Source organism: Mercenaria mercenaria, chromosome 16 (assembly GCF_021730395.1).
Source record: "Mercenaria mercenaria strain notata chromosome 16, MADL_Memer_1, whole genome shotgun sequence".
NCBI lineage: Eukaryota > Metazoa > Mollusca > Bivalvia > Venerida > Veneridae > Mercenaria > Mercenaria mercenaria.
Genome location: NC_069376.1, coordinates 71,049,508 through 71,069,823, shown reverse-complemented (window position 1 = coordinate 71,069,823; position 20,316 = coordinate 71,049,508). Strand labels below are relative to the sequence as shown.

The 20,316-nt window shown below is 34.0% G+C and overlaps 1 protein-coding gene across 1 annotated transcript in view; it reads left to right on the top strand.

The window, feature by feature from the left end:
- LOC123541330 (gamma-aminobutyric acid type B receptor subunit 2-like) overlaps window positions 1–19,173 on the top strand; it is a 47,907-nt gene extending 28,734 nt beyond the window's left edge. Inside the window, exons 10-19 of the mRNA XM_053526022.1 lie at window positions 3,335–3,398; window positions 6,590–6,673; window positions 10,058–10,208; window positions 11,126–11,261; window positions 12,377–12,484; window positions 12,962–13,084; window positions 14,822–15,171; window positions 16,611–16,672; window positions 17,471–17,568; window positions 19,009–19,173. Coding sequence (XP_053381997.1) covers window positions 3,335–3,398; window positions 6,590–6,673; window positions 10,058–10,208; window positions 11,126–11,261; window positions 12,377–12,484; window positions 12,962–13,084; window positions 14,822–15,171; window positions 16,611–16,672; window positions 17,471–17,568; window positions 19,009–19,173 — 1,341 coding nt within the window. The remainder of the gene's footprint in view (window positions 1–3,334; window positions 3,399–6,589; window positions 6,674–10,057; window positions 10,209–11,125; window positions 11,262–12,376; window positions 12,485–12,961; window positions 13,085–14,821; window positions 15,172–16,610; window positions 16,673–17,470; window positions 17,569–19,008) is intronic.
- The last annotated feature ends 1,143 nt before the right edge of the window (window positions 19,174–20,316 follow it).

Here is a 20,316-nt window from a genome sequence, read left to right as displayed (position 1 = left end):
GACATAGGTTTAAAAGGTCGTCTTCAAACTTTTATATCACAATTTTTATCTGATCGCAATTTTAAAGTACGTGTTGTTTCAACCCTTTCTGACTCTTCTGAGCAAGAACAGGGAGTTCCGCAAGGTTCTATTTTATCTATTACACTTTTTTAGCATCAAAATTAATAATATTGTGAAATGTTTGTTACCAGGGACAGATTGCTCATTATATGTCGATGACTTTTTGATATGTTATCGTTCAAAAATTATGCGTACAATTGAACGCCAATTACAGCAGTGTTTGAATAAAAGTCAAACTTGGGCCATGGAAAATGGTTTTAAATTTTCGAAATCAAAAACTCAAGTGTGTCCACTTTTGCCAGTTACGGAAACAACATTGAGCTGACCCTGAGCTTTTACTAAATGGTACAAAAATACCCGTTGTTGACGAAGCAAAATTTCTTGGTGTTATCTTTGATAAAAACATTTCTTTTATACCACATATAATATACCTGAAAGCCAAATATTTGAAATCATTGAATCTTTTAAAGGTAATTTCAAATACTGATAGGGGAGCAGATCGCAAGGTTTTATTAATGCTTTATAGAGCTTTGATTAGATCCAAGCTAGATTACAGTTGTGTTGTTTATGGTTCAGCAAGAAAATCTTATTTACAAATGTTAGATACAATCCATAATCAAGGTCTTCGTATTGCTCTTGGCGCATTTAAAACATCGCCTGTTGAAAGCTTGTATGTTGAAGTAAACGAACCCTCCCTTAACACCCGACGTGAAAAACTATCATTGCAACATGCTTTAAGGGAGGCTGCCAACAAATCCAATCCTGCTCATAAAATCATAATTAAACCTAAGTACTTCGATTCGTATGACAGAAAACCAAAACAAATTAAACCTTTTGGATTTCGCATCAACAATTCTATGAAAGAAAATTCAGTTCCGAATACACCAGCATGGACTCTTAATTCTCCTACAGTTCTTTTTGATATGAAAACTGCCTTGAAAAAGTCTGAAACAAACCCTGAAATATTCAAGTCCGAATATAATGAAATCAAGTCGACTTACAATGATCATTTTCCAACTTACAAAGATGGTTCAAAAGAGGATTTAAAGGTTGGCTCAGCCACCTACATCAATCAAAATTACGTTTGCCAAATAACGCTACAATTTTTTCAGCCGATTTGGCCCTAAATTTTATTTCAAAATATAATGAAGAAAAGTTTATTATCTTTTCCGACTCACTTTCAGTATTACAATCAATTCACAACCAAAATATGGAAAATCCTTTCATTCAAAATATTCTTCTCAAGGTTCATGAACTATCTTATAAAAAGTCCATCATATTTTGTTGGATTCCTAGTCATGTTGGTTTTTATGGAAATGAGGATGCTGATACCGCAGCAAAGAAATCCCTTTCATTACAACAATCTAAATTGAAATTATCATATACTGATTTTAGGCCAAATATCAACAAATACATTTTAACTAAATGGCAATCGTCATGGAACAATGCTTCGTTCAATAAACTTCATGATATTAAACCTACTTTAGGTGAATGGCACAAAGGGAACAGGTCAGTTCGCAGGGAGGAAGTTGTTCTTTCTCGTTGTCGAATAGGTCATACCCGTTTGACTCATTCTTATCTTCTGAACAATGAAGATCAACCTGAATGTGTACCATGTCAAACACCGCTTACTATTTAACATATTTTAATCGACTGTGTGGACTTCGCTCTACAGAGCAAAACATACTATGATGTTCAAAGAGTTATTTGAGCAAATTTCTGTCGACAAAATTTCACATTTTTTAAACAGATAGGCTTACATAATAAAATCGGAACCTTATATAATTTTATTCATATCTTTTGCAATGTTATTATGTGTGCAACTGGATTTGTAACACTATATATGTATATACGTTTTTAGTTTAATGATTTTAGGTATGCTTTACAATTAACGTTATCAATTTAACTTTTTCTCAGCGATATATGACCTTTTTGTGTCGATTCGCCTTTAAACCCAACTCATTCATTCATTCATTCACACTTGGAAGTTAAAGGTCGTTAGGGTTTTTTTTCCTGTATGATAAAACTCTGTCATCGATGAAGGGATTTTAATATTATTTAACACAAATGGTTTCCCTAATGAGACAACATGTCTTACGCAACCCTTTAACCCTAACTCAAAGGTCAAGGTCACTGTTAGAGGTCAAATGGCAATAATATTTATTTCCTTTCTGGTCCATAACTCTGTCATCAATTAAAGGATTTTAATATTACTTGACACAAATGTTCCCCATAATGAGACAATGTGTCGTGTGCCATACCCAGACCCCTAGTGCAAAGGTCAAGGTCACACCTTAAGGTCAAAAGTCAACATTGATCTTTTCCTGTCCAGTCTGTAAAATATTTTTATATAAGCTCATGTGTCATATGGACCCAATTAAAAAAAAATTGTTGGTGTATTTTACTTCCCTTTAATATGATGATTTTAAACATTTTTTCTCATATTTTGCCACCAATTTCAAAATGTAATGTTATCAAAATTGAAATTAAATACTTTTTATATTTATAGATGTTATGAAACAATCAACAACTGCAGATTTTTATATATGCAAATTTTAATCCAAGTGGTTTGTTATAACATACTGTATATATATAGTACAACATTGTTTATACATGATTGACAGATATCAGATAATTATGTTATATTGCAGTAGAGAAAATTAGGTGCCTTCCAGTAGGGGACTTTTTATTGCATGACAATACTTCATTCACTTGTTCCCATGATTTTACTTCTCATTTCACCTTTTTGGTTATACATATAACTTTGAGTTTGAACTATGTTGTTGTTGTTGTTGTTTTAATTATTGGCGGTCAATTTGTAGTTCCTCGCTATTTGAATGCGCATGTAGCACTTATATAACAAATAAACCGACATTTTTTTCATTTTGTATAACACTAGAAATCATTTAAGCTACACTTCCTTATAGAAAGCTGACAGTGTTAAATAAAGTTCGAAAGAAAAGAATTGGATCAAGTTTGTTGCAAGAGAAAATATCTTCAATAAAAACGTAAAATCAGCCGAAAATGAAAACCATTATTGTAATTGATGTTTATGGCCTTATTTTCCATAATGAATGTTCCATTCTCTTATTTCATTCAATAACTGTAACTAGACTTTCAGGAATAAATATGTCGTATATTACACTGAAATTTAGGAATAATGATCTCAGGAAATAAAAACAAGAATAACAATTTTAATCCGCCATTTTGCGACTGTCTCGTTTATCTATTTGCTGCCTGTAATTTACTAGCATACCTTTTGTTTCCTTTATAGGGACCTGTTGCATTCGATGAGACAGGAAGCCGTGTTGGTATAACATTCATACAACAAAACTTTTGTAAGTTGAATATATAGTAAACCGGTCTGTTAAATAGTGATTTTGGTGCCAAATTATATGAAAACAAAGAAAAATATCAAACAGGGAGTGCCACGCACCAAAAGCGCAGCCTCCTCAAAACGAACCCCCAGCACGCAAACGCGTGCACCACACACACACTCAAAGTTTACACATCAGGACAAAACGAACAACACACACACACACACACCCAAAGCCAACACATAAGGACAAGACGAACAATAAGCATACACACACGCGCGCACACAAAGTCAACACACAAGGACAAAACGAACAAACAAAGGAACACAGTGGGGCACCGCCTTAGAACGGTCAGTGGCAAAAAACACCACTGGGGAGCTTAAACCGGTTTATGGTGCGCACCCAACCTCACTCCTACCCCCACCATGTTCCAAAGACATGGGACAGTGTAAATAAAAGTAAACCCCTTCAGGTGAATCTCTAACACACATTATGGAAACAAAAAGGCATGGCATGTAAAACACAAAAATCCTCGTGTATAAATATATAAAAGGCAAGCCTTAAGAACCAAAAACGTATGTACTCAATGCCTTTTCAAAAGACAGAGCAACAAGAGAAACACCCTAAAGGGCCCGACGAAACAGGCCAGAAGACAAATATCAAAACAGTTCAGTCCTGGTAGGATTTAAAAACTGCTCATCATAGAGTCCTCCCCCTCTTCCGTCAGACGCAATCAAAGAGGGAAGCGTAGTGTCCAACTGTAAACGGGTTGAACACTAAACATGCGGTATGTCTCAAAACAGTTGGGTCGTAACCTCTTTTAATAAAACGTTTGATAATCTTTTCAAATACATTTGGAAAATTACCATGACCCAAGATCTTACGAAGTTTGTAAACCACATCCCCATAAAAAACGGGTTTAGAAATACCTTCTCGCAGAAGTGTCTTCAAATTACTATTGAATTTTAAAACTAAATCAGAATTACGATAATAAAATTTAGTAAAATATTTACGCAATTTGTAATAACGGTAGCCTTGCTGAAGAAGTTTACTTGTAATACATTGATTACGTTCATTGAAATGCTTGACATGACTACACGCTCTGGCAAACCGAATCAATTGATAATTAATTGAAATACATCTATTTAAAATATAGACAAAATAATCTAAAAGTTGAAAAACCCTCAAGTTGACAGACGACCTCTTCGATGATATTATTTGTAAATAAGGTTAAGATTGTTTTATGATAGACAAATTACCCATAGCTTTTTATAACATTTTTTTTCAATAAAAGACCAATTTCAAATAATGAATAACACACGCATTTTATTTCAATACGTCAGGACTGTATTTCAAACATTCTTTGTCAATAAATGAGGACATGTATACATTTTCAATATTCAAGTATTCAACATTAATTTTCAAGAATTTGTGAAGGGGTCACAACACCATAAACACGTAAAGTCAATATCACTTTTTTCGATTAAGTTAACGTCCTTTATTTGGTAGTTACTGAAAATCAGAAATGGGACAATGTCATCCGGCTGTATTTGTCTATAAGAATACCTGTGCATGTTGAATCGATAGTTAGCCTGATCTTTTTGCAATAACGAAAGTGGAATTTCGGTAACAGAGTATCGAAATACGACATCTGATCTTCTCGTGGGACATAGCCCTCATTCCTTCTCATTTCCATTCCAATGAGCATATATAAGATGCCTTCATGTTTTACATTGCTCTATATAGTTTTGTCATGGCCGTAAATACCAACTCACTAAAATGGCTTTGTTAAAAACAAAACTTGCCAACTTTTCAAGATTACAACTTACAAACACATGTTATTTTGCTATCTAATAAAATAAATCTTATTAATACAATAACAAGAATATTTATTGGCTCTTTGTAAATTAAGAAACGACTATTTGTTTAACTGGTGCCAGGTCAGTGTATGGAAAGCGGACGCAGTGGTCCGGTGATAACACTGTCTTACTATGAAACCAGATGTCGTGAGTTCCAGCACCAACCCCCACCACCCCCTACCACTCCAACTAAAATTGCTTACATCTGTTGTTAGAGCCTAAAAATGATCATTGGTAAAATAGACAAAGGTAAAACATTATTGTATGGATTAGTCTTGTGTATGACAGAGCACCTATGTATTTAACAGAACTGCTTACAGAGTATGTTCCTAGTAGACAAGGTTTGAGATCTGATTTCTGAATGTCAATATGTTGTTCCATATAACAAGAGCAAAACATTTAATGACAGAAGTTTCTGTACTATTGGTCCACAACTGTGGAATGAACTGCCGTTAGCATTACGCAAAAGTAAAGTACTTGAACAAATACATTTTAAAAAAATCTTAAGACACTGTATTTTAGAGACTTCATGGCATTTTTTGATAATTGTTTTATATCATTGTATGCAATAACATGTGTTAATTTTTAAATTTTTGTGAGCATTTATATCTTTAAGGTATGTTAAATTAAATGTACAACGCCGTTGAATATGTCATTGTATAGAAATAGGCGTTTAATCAAATTAATCAGTTTCAGCTTCAATTTGTGTATGGCTCGCTTAAGACGCAGGAAAGCTTTATGAACTTGAGCGCTTTCTGTATCTTGCACTACACAACAACTAAATTATTGGGAATTAGCTAATATAAGTTACCTGTGACAATCATAACTGAAATAAAAACACACCTGTATATTTTGAATAATTTGGATAAAATGAGAGATTTTAAATAGCACTATGTTAATATTTGCTACTACTGAACAGAAACAACCACCTTTCTTCAATATTGTTCCTCTCCAATACAACATTCTCTGCATCATATTGAAGTTGTCACAACGAAGTTATAAATGCATTCAATTTGTTGGTTAGCCCGACCGCTTAGCTCAAAAGGGAGAGCGCAGATCTACGGATCGCGGGGTTCTGAGTTCGATCCTCGGGTGAGGCGAATGTTCTCCTAGGCGATTTGATAAAAGACACTGTGTCTCAAATCATTCGTCATCCACCTCTGATTCATGTGGAGAAGTTGTCAATTAGTCGCGGAGAACAGGTTTGCATTAGTACAGAATCCAGGAACACTGGTTAGGGTAACTGCCCGTCGTTACATAACTGAAATACTGTTAAAAATCCCAAACAAACAAAACCAGTTAGTTGGTAAGATATTACTGTGCAGTTCAATTAATTCGACATTTCTATTCCAGATGAAGTGGGAATTAAAGTAGCCAGCTACGACGAAATCTCCGACAATTTGACCTGGCTGGTTGACAGCTCGTCCCTCTGGGCAGGTAAGCTTTCCTGGCTGGTTGATAGTTCTTCTCTCTGGTTAAGTACGTTTTCTAGGTCAGTTCATACCATGTCCCTCTGGACAGGTACGTCTTTCCTTTAGTTGATAGCACATTTCTCTGTTAAGATAGGCTTTCCTGGTTAGTTGACAGCTCGTTTCTTTGAACAGACACGTTTTCCTGGCTTGTGGATAACTCTTCATTTTAAGCAGGTTTGTTGTCATAATTAGTTGATAGATAGTCTCTCTGGTAAGGCTAGTTTTCCAGGTTGGTTAATAGCTCGTCTCTCTGGGTAGGTAAGATTTCCCGGCTGGTTGACAGCTCTTCTCTTTGGTCGGTAAGGTTTTCAGGTCGGTCGGTTGATACCTAGCTCACTGGACAGGTACATTTTTTTTGGTTTAGTTGAATGTTCGTCTGTCTGTTAAGGTACCTGTTTCTGGCTTGTTAATAGCTCTTCATATTGATCAGGTTTATAGTAGTTTGTCTAGTAGTAGTAGTACTCTGGTAAGGTCAGTAGGTAGGTGTTCCAGGTTGGTTAATACCTCGTGTCTTGGGGAAAGCTAGTTTCCTTCGCTGTTTCTTAGTTCTTCCCTCTAGTCTGATAAGATTTTCTGGCTGTTAGTTATTTTATCTCTGTCGTCAATTGGTTGATACGTTGCAACTTACGGGCACATAGGTTTTCCTGGTTGTTTGTTAGCTCATCTCTCTTGGCAGATAGGTTCTCCTGGCTGGTTAAAAAAACTTGTCTTTCTGGTCAGGTAAGTTTTTCTGGCTGTTTGTTCGATCGTCTCTTGGGTCAGGTAAGGTTTCCTGGTTCTTTGTTAGCTCGCTAGTATGTTTTCCAGGTTGGACGATGCTTCGTCTTTCTGAGTTATAATGAGATAAGTAATTCAGCTTGGTTTGTAGACAGCTCGTCTTTCTGGTCATGCCAGTTTTCTATGTTGGTTTGTACCTCATTTCTCGGGAAAGTTTTCCAGGTTGTTGCTTGCTCGTCTCTGTAGTCAAATAAGTTTTTTTAAGTTTCTTGATACCTAGTCTTTTAGGAGAGGTAAGTTTGTCCGGCTTCTTGAGACCCCGTTTCCCTGATCATGTCCAGTTTGGTTGAAAGCTCGTTGCACTGGTCAGGTAAGTTCTTTAGGTTGACTGATACCTCTTTCCTCGAGCCTTGTAAGTTATTAGTGTCGTTGTTATCTTGTCTCTCAGGGCAGGTAAAATAGAAAAATTAGAAACACCACAGGTCGCTCAACACGGCAAAAATGAAAATGTTGCAGGCTCGGTTTTATTGAGTCACCTAGGCTGTTTTAGCTCGACTCTCTGGTCAGGTACGTTTTCTGGTTGGTTAACAGAACGTCTCTGTTTTGATACATTGATACCCTTTGGCAGGTAGGTCTGTCAGGTTGTTTGATAATTCTCCTGTCTGAGCAAGTAAGTTTCTTTGGCTTGTTAATAGTTGTCTGTTTAGGCAGGTAAATATTTTTCTTATTTTTAGCTCACCTGTCACGTAGTGACAGGGTGAGCTTTTGTGATCGCCCTTCGTCCGTCCGTCGTCCGTCGTCCGTCCGTTCACAATTTCCCTGTGAACACGATAGAGACCACATTTTGTATTTGATTTTAATCAAACTTGCACACTACTTGTATGGGTATAATATCTTGGTTCCTTTCGAAAACTGGCCAGATCCCATCATGGGTTCCAGAGTTATGGCCCCTTAAATGGCCAAAATTTGCCATTTTTGGCTTGTGAACATGATAGAGACCACATTTTGCAATCAACTTTAATAAAACTTGCACACAACTTGTATTGACAAAATATCTCGGTTTCCTTCGAAAACTGGCCAGATCCCATCATGGGTTCTAGAGTTATGGCCCCTTGAAGGGCCAAAATTTGCTATTTTTGGCTTGTGAACACGATAGATACCACAATTTGCAATCAACTTTAATCAAACTTGCACACAACTTGTATTGGCATAATATCTCGGTTTCTTTCGAAAACTAGCTAGATCCCATCATGGTTTCCAGAGTTATGGCCCCTTAAATGTCCAAAATTTGCTATTTTGGCTTTTGCAGCCATATAGAGACTTTATTTATTGTTTGATTTGGTACAAACTTGCAAAATATCTTCAACAACAATAACTCTTGGATTCCATGATGAATCTGTCAGATCCAATAGGTTCTGGAGTTACGGCCCCTGATTGACCCCTAAAAGAGCCAAAATTTGGTATTTTTCACCTTGTGAACACGATAGAAGTGACATTTAATGTTTGATTTTAACCACACTTACACACAACTTAAGTCACAATAAGATCTCGGTTCCTTTCGAAAACGGAATAGATTCCATCATGGGTTCTAGAGTTACTGCCCCTGAAAGGGGCAAAATTTTCTGTTTTGGTCTTTTCAGTCATATAGAGGTTTCATTTATGCTTTGATTTGATACAAACTTGCACAGAATGATTATCTTGATGATCTCTAGGCCTGGATTGAAACTAGGTCATGTCGGGTCAAAAACTAGGTCATCAGGTCAAATAAAAGGAAAAGCTTGTAAACAACCTAGAGGCCCCATTTATGACCCTATCTTCATGAAACTTGGTCAGAATGTTTATCTTGGTGGTTCCTAGGCCAAGTTTGAAACTGGGTCATATGGGGTCAGAAACTAGGTCACCCGTTCAAATCAAAGGAAAAGCTTGTTAACACTCTTGTTCATTTGATGTGCATGAAACTTGGTCAGAATGTTTGTCTGCATGAAATATCGTATGAATTTTTATCTAGGTCATGTGGGGTCAAAAACTAGGTCATCAGATGAAATCAAAGAATAAGCTTGTTTACACCCTAGGGGGCACATTTTTTATTTTATCTTCTTAACTCTTGGACAAGTTCGTATCTGGGTCATATGGGGTAAAAAAACTAGGTCACTAGGTCAAATCAAAGAAAATGCTTTTTTACACTCAAGATGACATGTTCTTTGGTTCAATCTTACTGAAAATTGGTCAGAATATTTGTTTCCATGTAATCACCAGGTAAAACATGTTTACACTGTTATGGTGTGTTACACAGGTGAGCGACCTAGGGCCATCTTGGCCCTCTTGTTAGGAGTTGTCATTTCTAGGCAGTTCCACTGGTTAGATAACTATTTTATCTCAGGTAACTATTTAACGTTAATAAATCAACCTGTAAAATATCTCAACTTGTTACAATACTACTTATCAGACTATTCCATTTCGATGCAACAACAATCAATTAACTTCTGGAAATGTGACGCAATACGATTTCTTTGTTTAGAAAATGCAAATTCTTGGTTTTACGTCGACGAATTATATAAAAATACAATGAAAAACCTTCAAACTCCCTCCATTTACTTACATTGATATTTACTTGTTTTGCTTTTTTCTGAAGGAAACGAAGTCCCACAAGACAGATTTACATATAAAGAGGTCATTGTGTCGCCAAGCAGAATAGCGTTTGGTCTTATAATATCTCTGGATTGTGGTGGCTGTATCTTGTCTTTCACATTTTTGTTCTTCAATATCTACTACAGAAATAACAGGTAGACCTTTCATTTTAGCTACAAATGCAAACAACTCATTTATCTAAATAGAGCAAGCAAAATATATTTGAAACATAAATAATAATTCTCTTAATTCAGTAAGCAATACATATTTGTTATATAATTATCTGAGTTAAGCAATTCATCGGCATACATTACATCTATGAGACAACCATCTTAATATAGCAATCAATAGGCGTGCAATTTATTAATTAATTATCTACATTAAGCAATCAAAAGATATTTGTAACGTGATATTCTAAATTCAGCAAGCAGTTTGTAAGCATTTTTTGCATAGGATAATTATTTGCTTTTAGCAAATAAAAGACATTTCAGAGTGTCTGTTCATGAGAGGTAATGAAGTGTGCAACACCCCTCAAGCCCCCTAGCACCGACTACTCTGTTAAAGTAAAAATGAAAGTTCTCCATGATCCCAAAGCACCAGAAAATATAACAACACTGAGTCAAAGTTTTAAAACTTTAGAATCATTTGAGATTATAACAAAGTAGAATTTGAACTTTACATATAAAAATAAATCTTTACGTTTTGAAAGAGTCAAATGTTAGTTAATGACAACATGTCATATAATATGCTTTCATTCATTGATGATGTCTTATTGAATATTTTATGTAGTTTTCTTGCAGTTTTATATATTAGTTTGTATTTTCTACATTATCAAGTTGCAAAAGATTATTCAATAGGACGCCATGTTTATTAATAGAAAGAAAGTGACCCACGTATCTAATGCTCAATAGCTCGTCGAACAACATTTTTAAAGCGCAAGGTTTTCAAACTGAACTTTGATATCAATTTACTTCTCACTGGTTGACTTTAAGCTTATTCATGAATTTTACGATTGAAAGAAACGCATATACTGAGTCCTGCCTCAAATTCTGCTTTTCTGAACACTTTCCAGGATAATTAAAATGTCTAGCCCTATGGTAAATAACGTAATTATCGCTGGCTGTCTGTTGATGTATCTTGAAACCTTTGTAATTGCGATTGACTACAACAGAAACCTGGATGACTTCACTGGAAACAGCCTCTGCATGGTAATTACGTCCATTTTGTTACTAAATACCGTTTTAATATTATATTAATCTTAATTTTGTTTGTTAGATATTTTAAGTTATATGAGCACCGGCACAAGGTTACTTTCATATATGTTGTTTGAAAAGCAACATTATTCTACCATTTGTTTTCCTTCAGCCATTTAAAATTGTGATAAAATTTCAAAATTTCTCTAAAAATTTGAAATTATGTACTGTACCTTCTTAAATCGGAAATAAATCTCTAACTACTCCAACTAGAACGGAAACAAAACTAAAACAAAACAATCTATTTGAAAGAATTTGTCCAACTAGTGTAAATGACGTTATTCTCAATTAAATTACCACTAATTCTTCTTATAGAAAGGAAAGAAATTAGGGTCTATTTTCATATATTTCTATTTCCTTTAATTTTTTAAAAGGAACTTCGTGTTTCCCTAGTAAGTGACTGAAAAGGTTATATACAAGAATTGAAAGTTGTGTTTTGTGTGCATTTATACAGGTTTAAACAACACTTAGACGTCTGACAAATCGTCCCAGAATCGCTAGCGCGAATCGCTGCTTTGTCAGAAGTCCCAATGTTTTAACACCCGTAGAAACGCCCCAAAAAATAACATTCAGTCCTTAAATGAATTTATGGTCATGCATTCATTTTCTTTACTGATGCTGAAAATTTCAATTTCCTTGTAAAGATATAGTTTGACGTTACTGCGGGAACTTATATGTCTACAATTGATTTAGCTTCTTCACATAAAACAATATACAACCCAATTGTGGCTTCGGCCCTTAAGCAGTGAGCAAGCGGCAAAGTGGTACATAGAAACGGTTCTATCAGGTAGACCCTGGAGGTCCCTGGTATAAATATGAACATTAATATCTGGGAACCAACATATTCCAAAAGTGACATTTTAATGAATTATTTATTTGATGCTAAATAGATACAAGTGCGGATTATCTGAAGAGGTGAAATATGCATTGTAAAGCAAATTTTTTATGAAAAGACAAATTAATCAATATATCTTCATCAGCCTTTTAAAATGAATTGATTTTAATATATCGTTATCGTTAATAATGCTGTTATCTACGATTGCGTTATCTTTAATGATATTACATTTCAGGTTCGGATATGGCTCCTTTCGTTGGCCTTTACAACATTATTTGGTTCGTTGTTTTCGAAGACCTATCGTGTTTACGTGGTTTTCCGTGACTATAAATTTAAGAAGAAGGTATAATATAAAGTGTATTGATCAAAACCATTTCGCATTTTAGTAAAACAAATAATTTTACGCAGTACATCTACTATGCTTTGGTAAAATATATACACGTCAGAGAATTGAAAGTATGAAACTCCGGAAAAACTCCAAAAGTAGTTTTATCCCTAATTACATCAGAGAGACAAAGATCTAACTGAAAAAGAAACGATCTATGACCTACAGAAATATATAAAAATGTGTATGTAAAAGGTATGTACACAAAAATCGTAGACAAAGTAAAACGACCAGACCAGTCAAAGACACTTTAATATATTTTACAGATGAGCATTCTTCAAACAGAAAAATGATATTTTATCACCTGATAATCATTTGCTTTATGCTGAAGACAACAATAGGTTAAGAGTTTGTTATCTTTTGGAAGCATAAAAATGTAAATATAGACTTCTAAAAGTAAGAATTTTATCGATCTGGGTTTTGGTTTTTTTGAAGGCGATAAAGGACTATCATCTGTTTGGTATGGTTGGAATCATGTTGGTGATAGACGTGTCTATACTAATACCTTGGACCGTATTTTACCCGCTAGAGAAAGCAAAAGTGTCAAGGAGACTTATGGTATGTTCATGTTAGTATTTGTGTTTGATCTTAGAAGGTAGAACGATGTGCATATCTTGGCAATAACACAGTGCACAAACGTAATGAATAACAGACTATTTTACATGTTAAGTAACCATATCATACAAACTCGTACCAATGATTACTCAATAAAATAGAGAAAAGCAATAAACAGCTATTTCTAGTGTCTTTCTTAAAGCATACATTATACAGTGGAACCTCCCTAATCCGAACCCCTCTAATCCGAAAACCTCTCTAAACTGAACGAATTATTTGGTCCAATATTTTCTTATTCATTCTCTATTGTAAAAATACCCTTGTAATCCGAAACCTCTCTACTCCGAAAACCGAACAAAATTTTGTGATTTTTATATCTAACTGCATTAAAATCTACCCTTCTAGTCCGAACCTTAGTCAATGTTTCTGATGTAAAGCTTGCTCAATTTTGACTTTTTTGAGTCTGTTTACAATTTTAACTATTACTCTTTATAAAGGAGTCAACAACAATAGGCCCCACCACTGAAAATCAAAACTCATGCCAGATTTTTGCTTTGAAGATCCATGCAATAAGCACAGGTGTGAAAGAAGCAAATTCAAGTAGTTTGTTTGAACAGAAGTATGTAAGAATAGACATATGCAATAAGTACTGCCAATGTAAAAGTTCCATATTAATCTGTTCCTCAAAACTTTTTGTACAATTTGTTCATTTAAAGCAGCACATTTATTCACTGAAAGTGGTACTAAATCGGATCATTACAATAACCGGACAAGTATGTAAAATATTCTCCTTTAAGCTACTTTCTGGGAATGTATGAGTGGTGAAAAAATGTTTACAAGTGATATTGAGTTGAATTTAGCATGAAATTTACAATACCTCAAAGCAATCTACATGCTGCTTATAATTTGATTATTTTTATTAGTCTGTACACAAAAAGATAAATTTACACATCATGTGTAAAAAAAAGCATAATTTTTCATTCTAAAATAGAAACCTTTCTAATCCAAAAACCCCTCTAATCCGAACATTTTTGTTGGTCCGAGCATATTCGGATAAGACAGGTTCCACTGTATTGTTCTTACGTTCGTGTAAACATTTAAGGAAATTGATGATTAACAATTTTGTATTGCAATGACTTGATACTCACTTTGTTCTTGTGCCAAAGCCGCTAAACGGAGTTCCTGAAACACAATCCAAATCCAAATAACACCAGAAAACAAAAACTAAAGCTCTTTCTGTTGAGCTGATTGATCAGTCGAATTACAGAAAACTGATTCAAGCAGAGTTAATACTGCATTGGCCGAGTTGCAGCAAAATGATTTGGACTAAATATTCGTGTAGCACACGTCGGCAATTAGTGGTTATAAGGCACTATTAATAGTATAATATAAATTTAAAAGTATAAATACTGTAATATCGACATGTTGAAAGGTCCACAATGCGATAAATCAGATAAAACTGCTGTTTAATATATGATATGCATGAGTGCATGGTTAGAATAGCACTACATTCGATATACACATGAACTTATTCCGTTAGAACCGTAAAGGGTGTAATAAAAACAATAGGTTAAATAAAACTTTCTACTACGTTAAATCAATATTCAAACTTTTGACAAATATTAAAGAAAACAATTATCTAGAAAAAAAAACATTTAACAATAAATTAATGTATTTTATGTTCATCCACACTATAATAAAAAGCATTATAAGCCTTTAAATATATGTCATATATTTCAGGATGAATCTAACAGCAACATGATCTATTACGAGTCATACCTTCATTGTTACAATGAACAAAGTGCTTACTGGATATCCGCCATATATGTGTACAAAGGTCTTTTGCTGGCCTTTGGAACATTTCTTGCCTGGGAAACTCGCCATATTACTGTCCCGATGCTCAACGACTCTAAGTTCATAGGCGCCTGTATCTACAACGTTGTCATTGCGTGTATATTTGGAGTTCCTCTGGCACATGTTTTACCAAAAGAGCAGATGACTTTGACCTTTGTGTTGGAATCAAGTCTACTTTTGTTCTGCACAACTATCACCCAGTGTATCATATTCATTCCCAAGGTATCGGATGCGATGTCAATAATAATATTGTTTAATTAAGAAATATTATATAACAAAATAGCTAACACGCCATTTCCTACTTTTTTAACAATTATTGATAGTGTAGTTTTGAAAAAAAGGCTTTAGGATATCACAGTAACAATGCATTGTGGCGACCATACGAACAGATGCAAAATATCTAATCATGGGAAGACATATTTATTTGGGGTTTTTTTACAACCCCCATTTTAAAAAAACATACACATATATCCTGTATATTTAGAAATCAAGTATAAAGATTTATAAAAATACAGAGATGTACATTTTGCTTTTTACTTCAAAATGTTTAAATATCACACAGATATTAAATGCATTTTATGATAACGTTTTCCTAAAGTTTGTTAATTCTAGACATTTTAGTTTTTCACATTTTAAAATAAGTTGAAGGCGTTACATGAGTGATTCGTATGGTGGCAAAGCTTGATTGTATTGATGTTGTGAAACTTTATATCGAGAATGTAGTGTTCCAAGCAAGTTTTTAGTAAATTTAAAACAAACAAAAAACTTTCAGTTAATTTCAAGATGTGTGAAAAATATCAAAACGGGGGTTAGTCACTTGTTTAGTTTACAAACATCTAGAAAGATATGAAAAGTTGGTTTACCAAGACTTCAGAGAACTAGATGTAACTCTCTTACTAAATACTGAAAATGAATTAAATGATCATGACAGATAGTCCTATATTTACTAGCTTTTTTGTTCCAGATAAAAATGAGAAATCAGGTCCATGGGATGTTTCTGTCATCCCAACAGTCGTCCGATCCTACAGGCTCTACTTCAAGACCAAATGGTAAATATGTAATTAAATCTACTGAAAGTCCAAAAGTTTTATGAACTAACTATACCTATATGATAAGATAAAGCTGCAATTAGCTATAGTTCTAGTTAAAACCATATTTATGAATGTCATAAAGCTTTCCTTTTGTCTTCAAATTCTAAATTGATGTCCTATTGTTCATAATGCAAAACAAACTAACTGCATTATGTTTCTTTGTTTCTTTGGCTAAATGTCTTCGCCTTATTTCCACAATGCCGTAACTAGCTTTTTGACAGTTTTTGGAAACGATGTTTAAAGATTTGAGTGTCAATGACTTTATACTACTCACAGCCTTGTTGAACTAAAATTTAGCCTGTTTATGTTAGTTCTACAAGGCCACAAATTTACCATCATACAGAGGTCATAGAGAGACATACCAAATGACACTAAAATCTCAGTTTTGCCAAAAATGGACTTACGGCACTCTGGAATTAAGACGACGTAATCTCAGATAGAAGAAGTGGTTGTTAAGGGCGAATTTTTCATGAACATTTAAAGGAAGTTTAAGCAGAGGCGCAATTAAATTATTTCATATTGTCGTCTAGTGCGATTATATATGTGAAGATAGTTATAAACAAATAACATTTCTCTGTTTTAAGACGTAAAGGCTCAACAGCGTATATATTACGTCATGATAAGAGTATGCCAGTTTTAGTCCTGGGTATGATATCCATGCTTTAAAACATACATACACCAACTTACATTTTATTATTGAACTGCCTAAATCACGATTATTCTTTTTTAAAGGTTCCGACAGCTAGAATTTGTGAATTTAATTTATCGTATAGTCCGAGCTACCAGAATTTACGAAGTTTTCAATATGTTCAGCGATGATATTTTAGTTTTTTACATTAACGGGGAAGAATTGCCAGCCACCAGAAAATGTGGCTTTATCACTTTAGAGATAATTCTAAGCTACTCGAGTTTACGATGGTATCATTTGAGTGATTAATCGTTAGCAACTTGAATTTACGATATTATCATTTAAGGGGCATAGGCTGAGCTTACTCCTTTATTATGCACTAAGTGAAACATCATGTGCTACTTGAGTGTTCTACGTATTATTTCAAAGGTGATTAATTGGACTTTGGTCATGTGGTGGAAATGTTCAAAATGCTAACATATGATCATTTAATTTTTTCCAATCATAGTTGCCCAACCTAGATAGAGTTATTCTAGCAGAAGTATAAATTTAAGGAATGATATAAACATACTAAAAAACGTTTGCATTTGTCTATGTGTTGCACTGGCAGCTACATATTTGGATACGGTTCATTTTCAACGGATAATTATCATAACCTGCATTTCCCAGTCTTGGATGCGCAACCAATGACCTCCTTTTTGCATACGAAAATACAAATTAGGTTAAAAGTTGTATTTTCAAGGACACACCTATTCTCCCAGAGTTTACAAAGGCATCGATACATATGCTTCTTTAACTTATGATGTTATTATTTAGGGATAAACCCCGAGTTACCTGAAAGTAATCCTGGAGAAGCTTCACAATTAGAGGAACTGAAAGAGGAAAATAATAAATTAAGGATGGAAGCGGCTAATGTATGTATATCTAATTATTTTTATATAAGCTTATAATATTCTTTACTATAAATAGTAATACATTTTGCAGCATAGAATCAAGTTTTACTCGTGCCAATAGCAGGAATTGTGAATAATTTTTGCACGCCAAGTGATGTTCTAATAGTCGGACATTTATTTTACGTTTTTGTTACACTTTGCTTAGATTAGCGTCAGGCTACATCCTCGTGTCAATGAATATTTAGCATTTCCAATAACCACCTAATGCTTCATAAATACTTAATATTTATATTACACACATATTATACAGTTCATATTCTTCTAAACCGTAACACTTTGAAAAGGCAAAACGATGAGGTTCTGTCAAAGCTTTCTTTAAATATTATAGTACAATGTTTCATTTAAAGATAATTTTAGATCTATTACGTACAATTTCTGATGTTCAAATTATAATAAATTGGAAGATTTAGAGATAAAATCATGTTTTTCAATCAGTGTGGTATTCCTTGAGACATATTTAGTAAAAATGATAAATCATTTACAACAGACGGACTTGAGATAACATTGTTTGGAAATATGTAGCAACAATGATTAGAAACGTTTTTTTTTTTGACTACTGAACTCTGCTTATCTATTCTACGTATCAGGTGCAAGCGAGTATCCTAGAGAAATTTGCGTTATTTTGTTACTTTCATGTTCGACTCGAGTGCCTCCTGACAAATACATACATATAATTATGCGCGTTTTCCCAATGATTTTTTTTAAGCAAGTAAGAGATGTATAGTGCAAGGTCTTCAATACACTTATGCTTCATATCGAATTGTATAAAGTTACGTCGAGTGCGTTTTCAAACAGTTTCATTGTATGTTATAAAACGGAAAACTATAGCAGAACATAGTTATGCTTAAAAGATGTGCTATTAATGATACATGTTTACAAAAAGTCTTTCTTACATATTGAGAACAATTGGTATCATACATTGTGAAAAATGGTATATGAGGTATCAACACTAAATGAAAAATGACTAAAGGAGAGATTACACAACGTATTGCATGTTCCTTAAATTAATGGCTAATGACATTAACGGTTGCTTGTTATTCATTGTTAAGTACTAGACACGACCAACGATTTATAATTATAAATTATATTAATGAATATGCGTTTATTGTTTATATAAAATACTAATGAAATACATTTTATATAGTGAGATTTAATAAAAACATCTAGGAATTTCTCAGATTCAGCTAATATGTAAGAGTGTAGATTTCCTCCAATCTTCTAGCCTGATATAAGTTTCAGACATCAAGAATAATCACACAGAACAAAAGTATCAAACGCAAGTGTCAGAATTCTTGTTCTCTGTTTGGTATATTTGTAGGTTCTAGCAAAAGTCTGAATTCGATGTATTCCGACCAGTACACAAGTATATTTAGTGTACAAAAACACTTTGTTTCATTTCAGGAAGCTATTGCCATTGCAAGGTTACGAAAATCACTGTTACACGTGACAGGAAACGTTCATTTCTACAAAAGTGGAAGAGAATACGTTGTATGTAAGAGTGCAGGTCTTATGTCTACCAAGAAAATTAGTCTGACTAGAAAGAACAATGAAAATAGCTCAGTCTAACTCATACTTGGCTTGATGAAATAACTGACCAAACTTAACATTTGACTGACCAAAAACGTTGAATTTTTATATATAGAAGTGGTATTTTTCTCAAATACCAACTGGATGTATTCTAAGGTTGTACATTAACTAGTACCTTGTGGTCTAGAAAACAACCGTTAATGGCGGAATTTCAGGTTTGGTCCCTGAAACTTATCTTCATTAGATACAATTACTTGTAGATCAAAGACATACGTTAAAAAAGTCAAGCTGTACTTCAATAATGAAAATTTAGAAATGATATTTCTTTTTCTATGTGATAACCCCATGTACGATATATTACCATTAACTAATGCTGGACATTGGAAAGAGTCATGTGAAGCACAGTAGCCCCGCGTATGTACAGCAAAGATAAAAAACAAAATGTTTTCATATTTAGATCTTCTTGTTTCTAATATACTCATTTTTTGCATATTAGTATCATGTCTGGAATGATCTTGAGCTATTTCCTTCATTTCTGAAGGAAAATCATAAGTTGCCGCCATTAACTCAAATAGCTGTAAATGTATTCCAAAGGAAGTTCATACACGTTAATCAGAGCAGCAGACGAGATAGATATCTACTTTCATCCTACCACTGTGCATTTATCTATTAAACTTAAGTTTATACGGTCAAATAGTTCTTATAAAGTCAAAACAATTGACGAACTACTTTGTAAACAAGGAAGTGTAAACTGGGTCAGTAGTTCGTAGGAGGTGATGATCGTGCAAACATTCCTGAGAATAGCCACGAGAAAAGTTTAGAATTAGTCTACTTCATACTAGTCTACCTCAATATGGAATGGTTCAGTGAGGCTTTTGAAATATGTGTGAAACGACCTTGACTATTCGTATTTGTTTTTAATTGTAGCGCTTTTATATTACTGCGGCTAGAAATGTATCCTTTTAACTTATACAGTCGTGTATTGTATTTATTAGATCTAAATCATTAAATGTGGAAGGGATTTCACTGACTTCCTATTGCCCGGCAGGGAAATGAGTATATTTAAGGTAAAGACGGTAGACATTTGAATTCGTCTCAAGCGTGGTTTTCGGCTGTATTGGAGTCAAAACCTATTTGCTTGATATGTACATGAATGCCCGGTTAGCACCTATGATTTATATT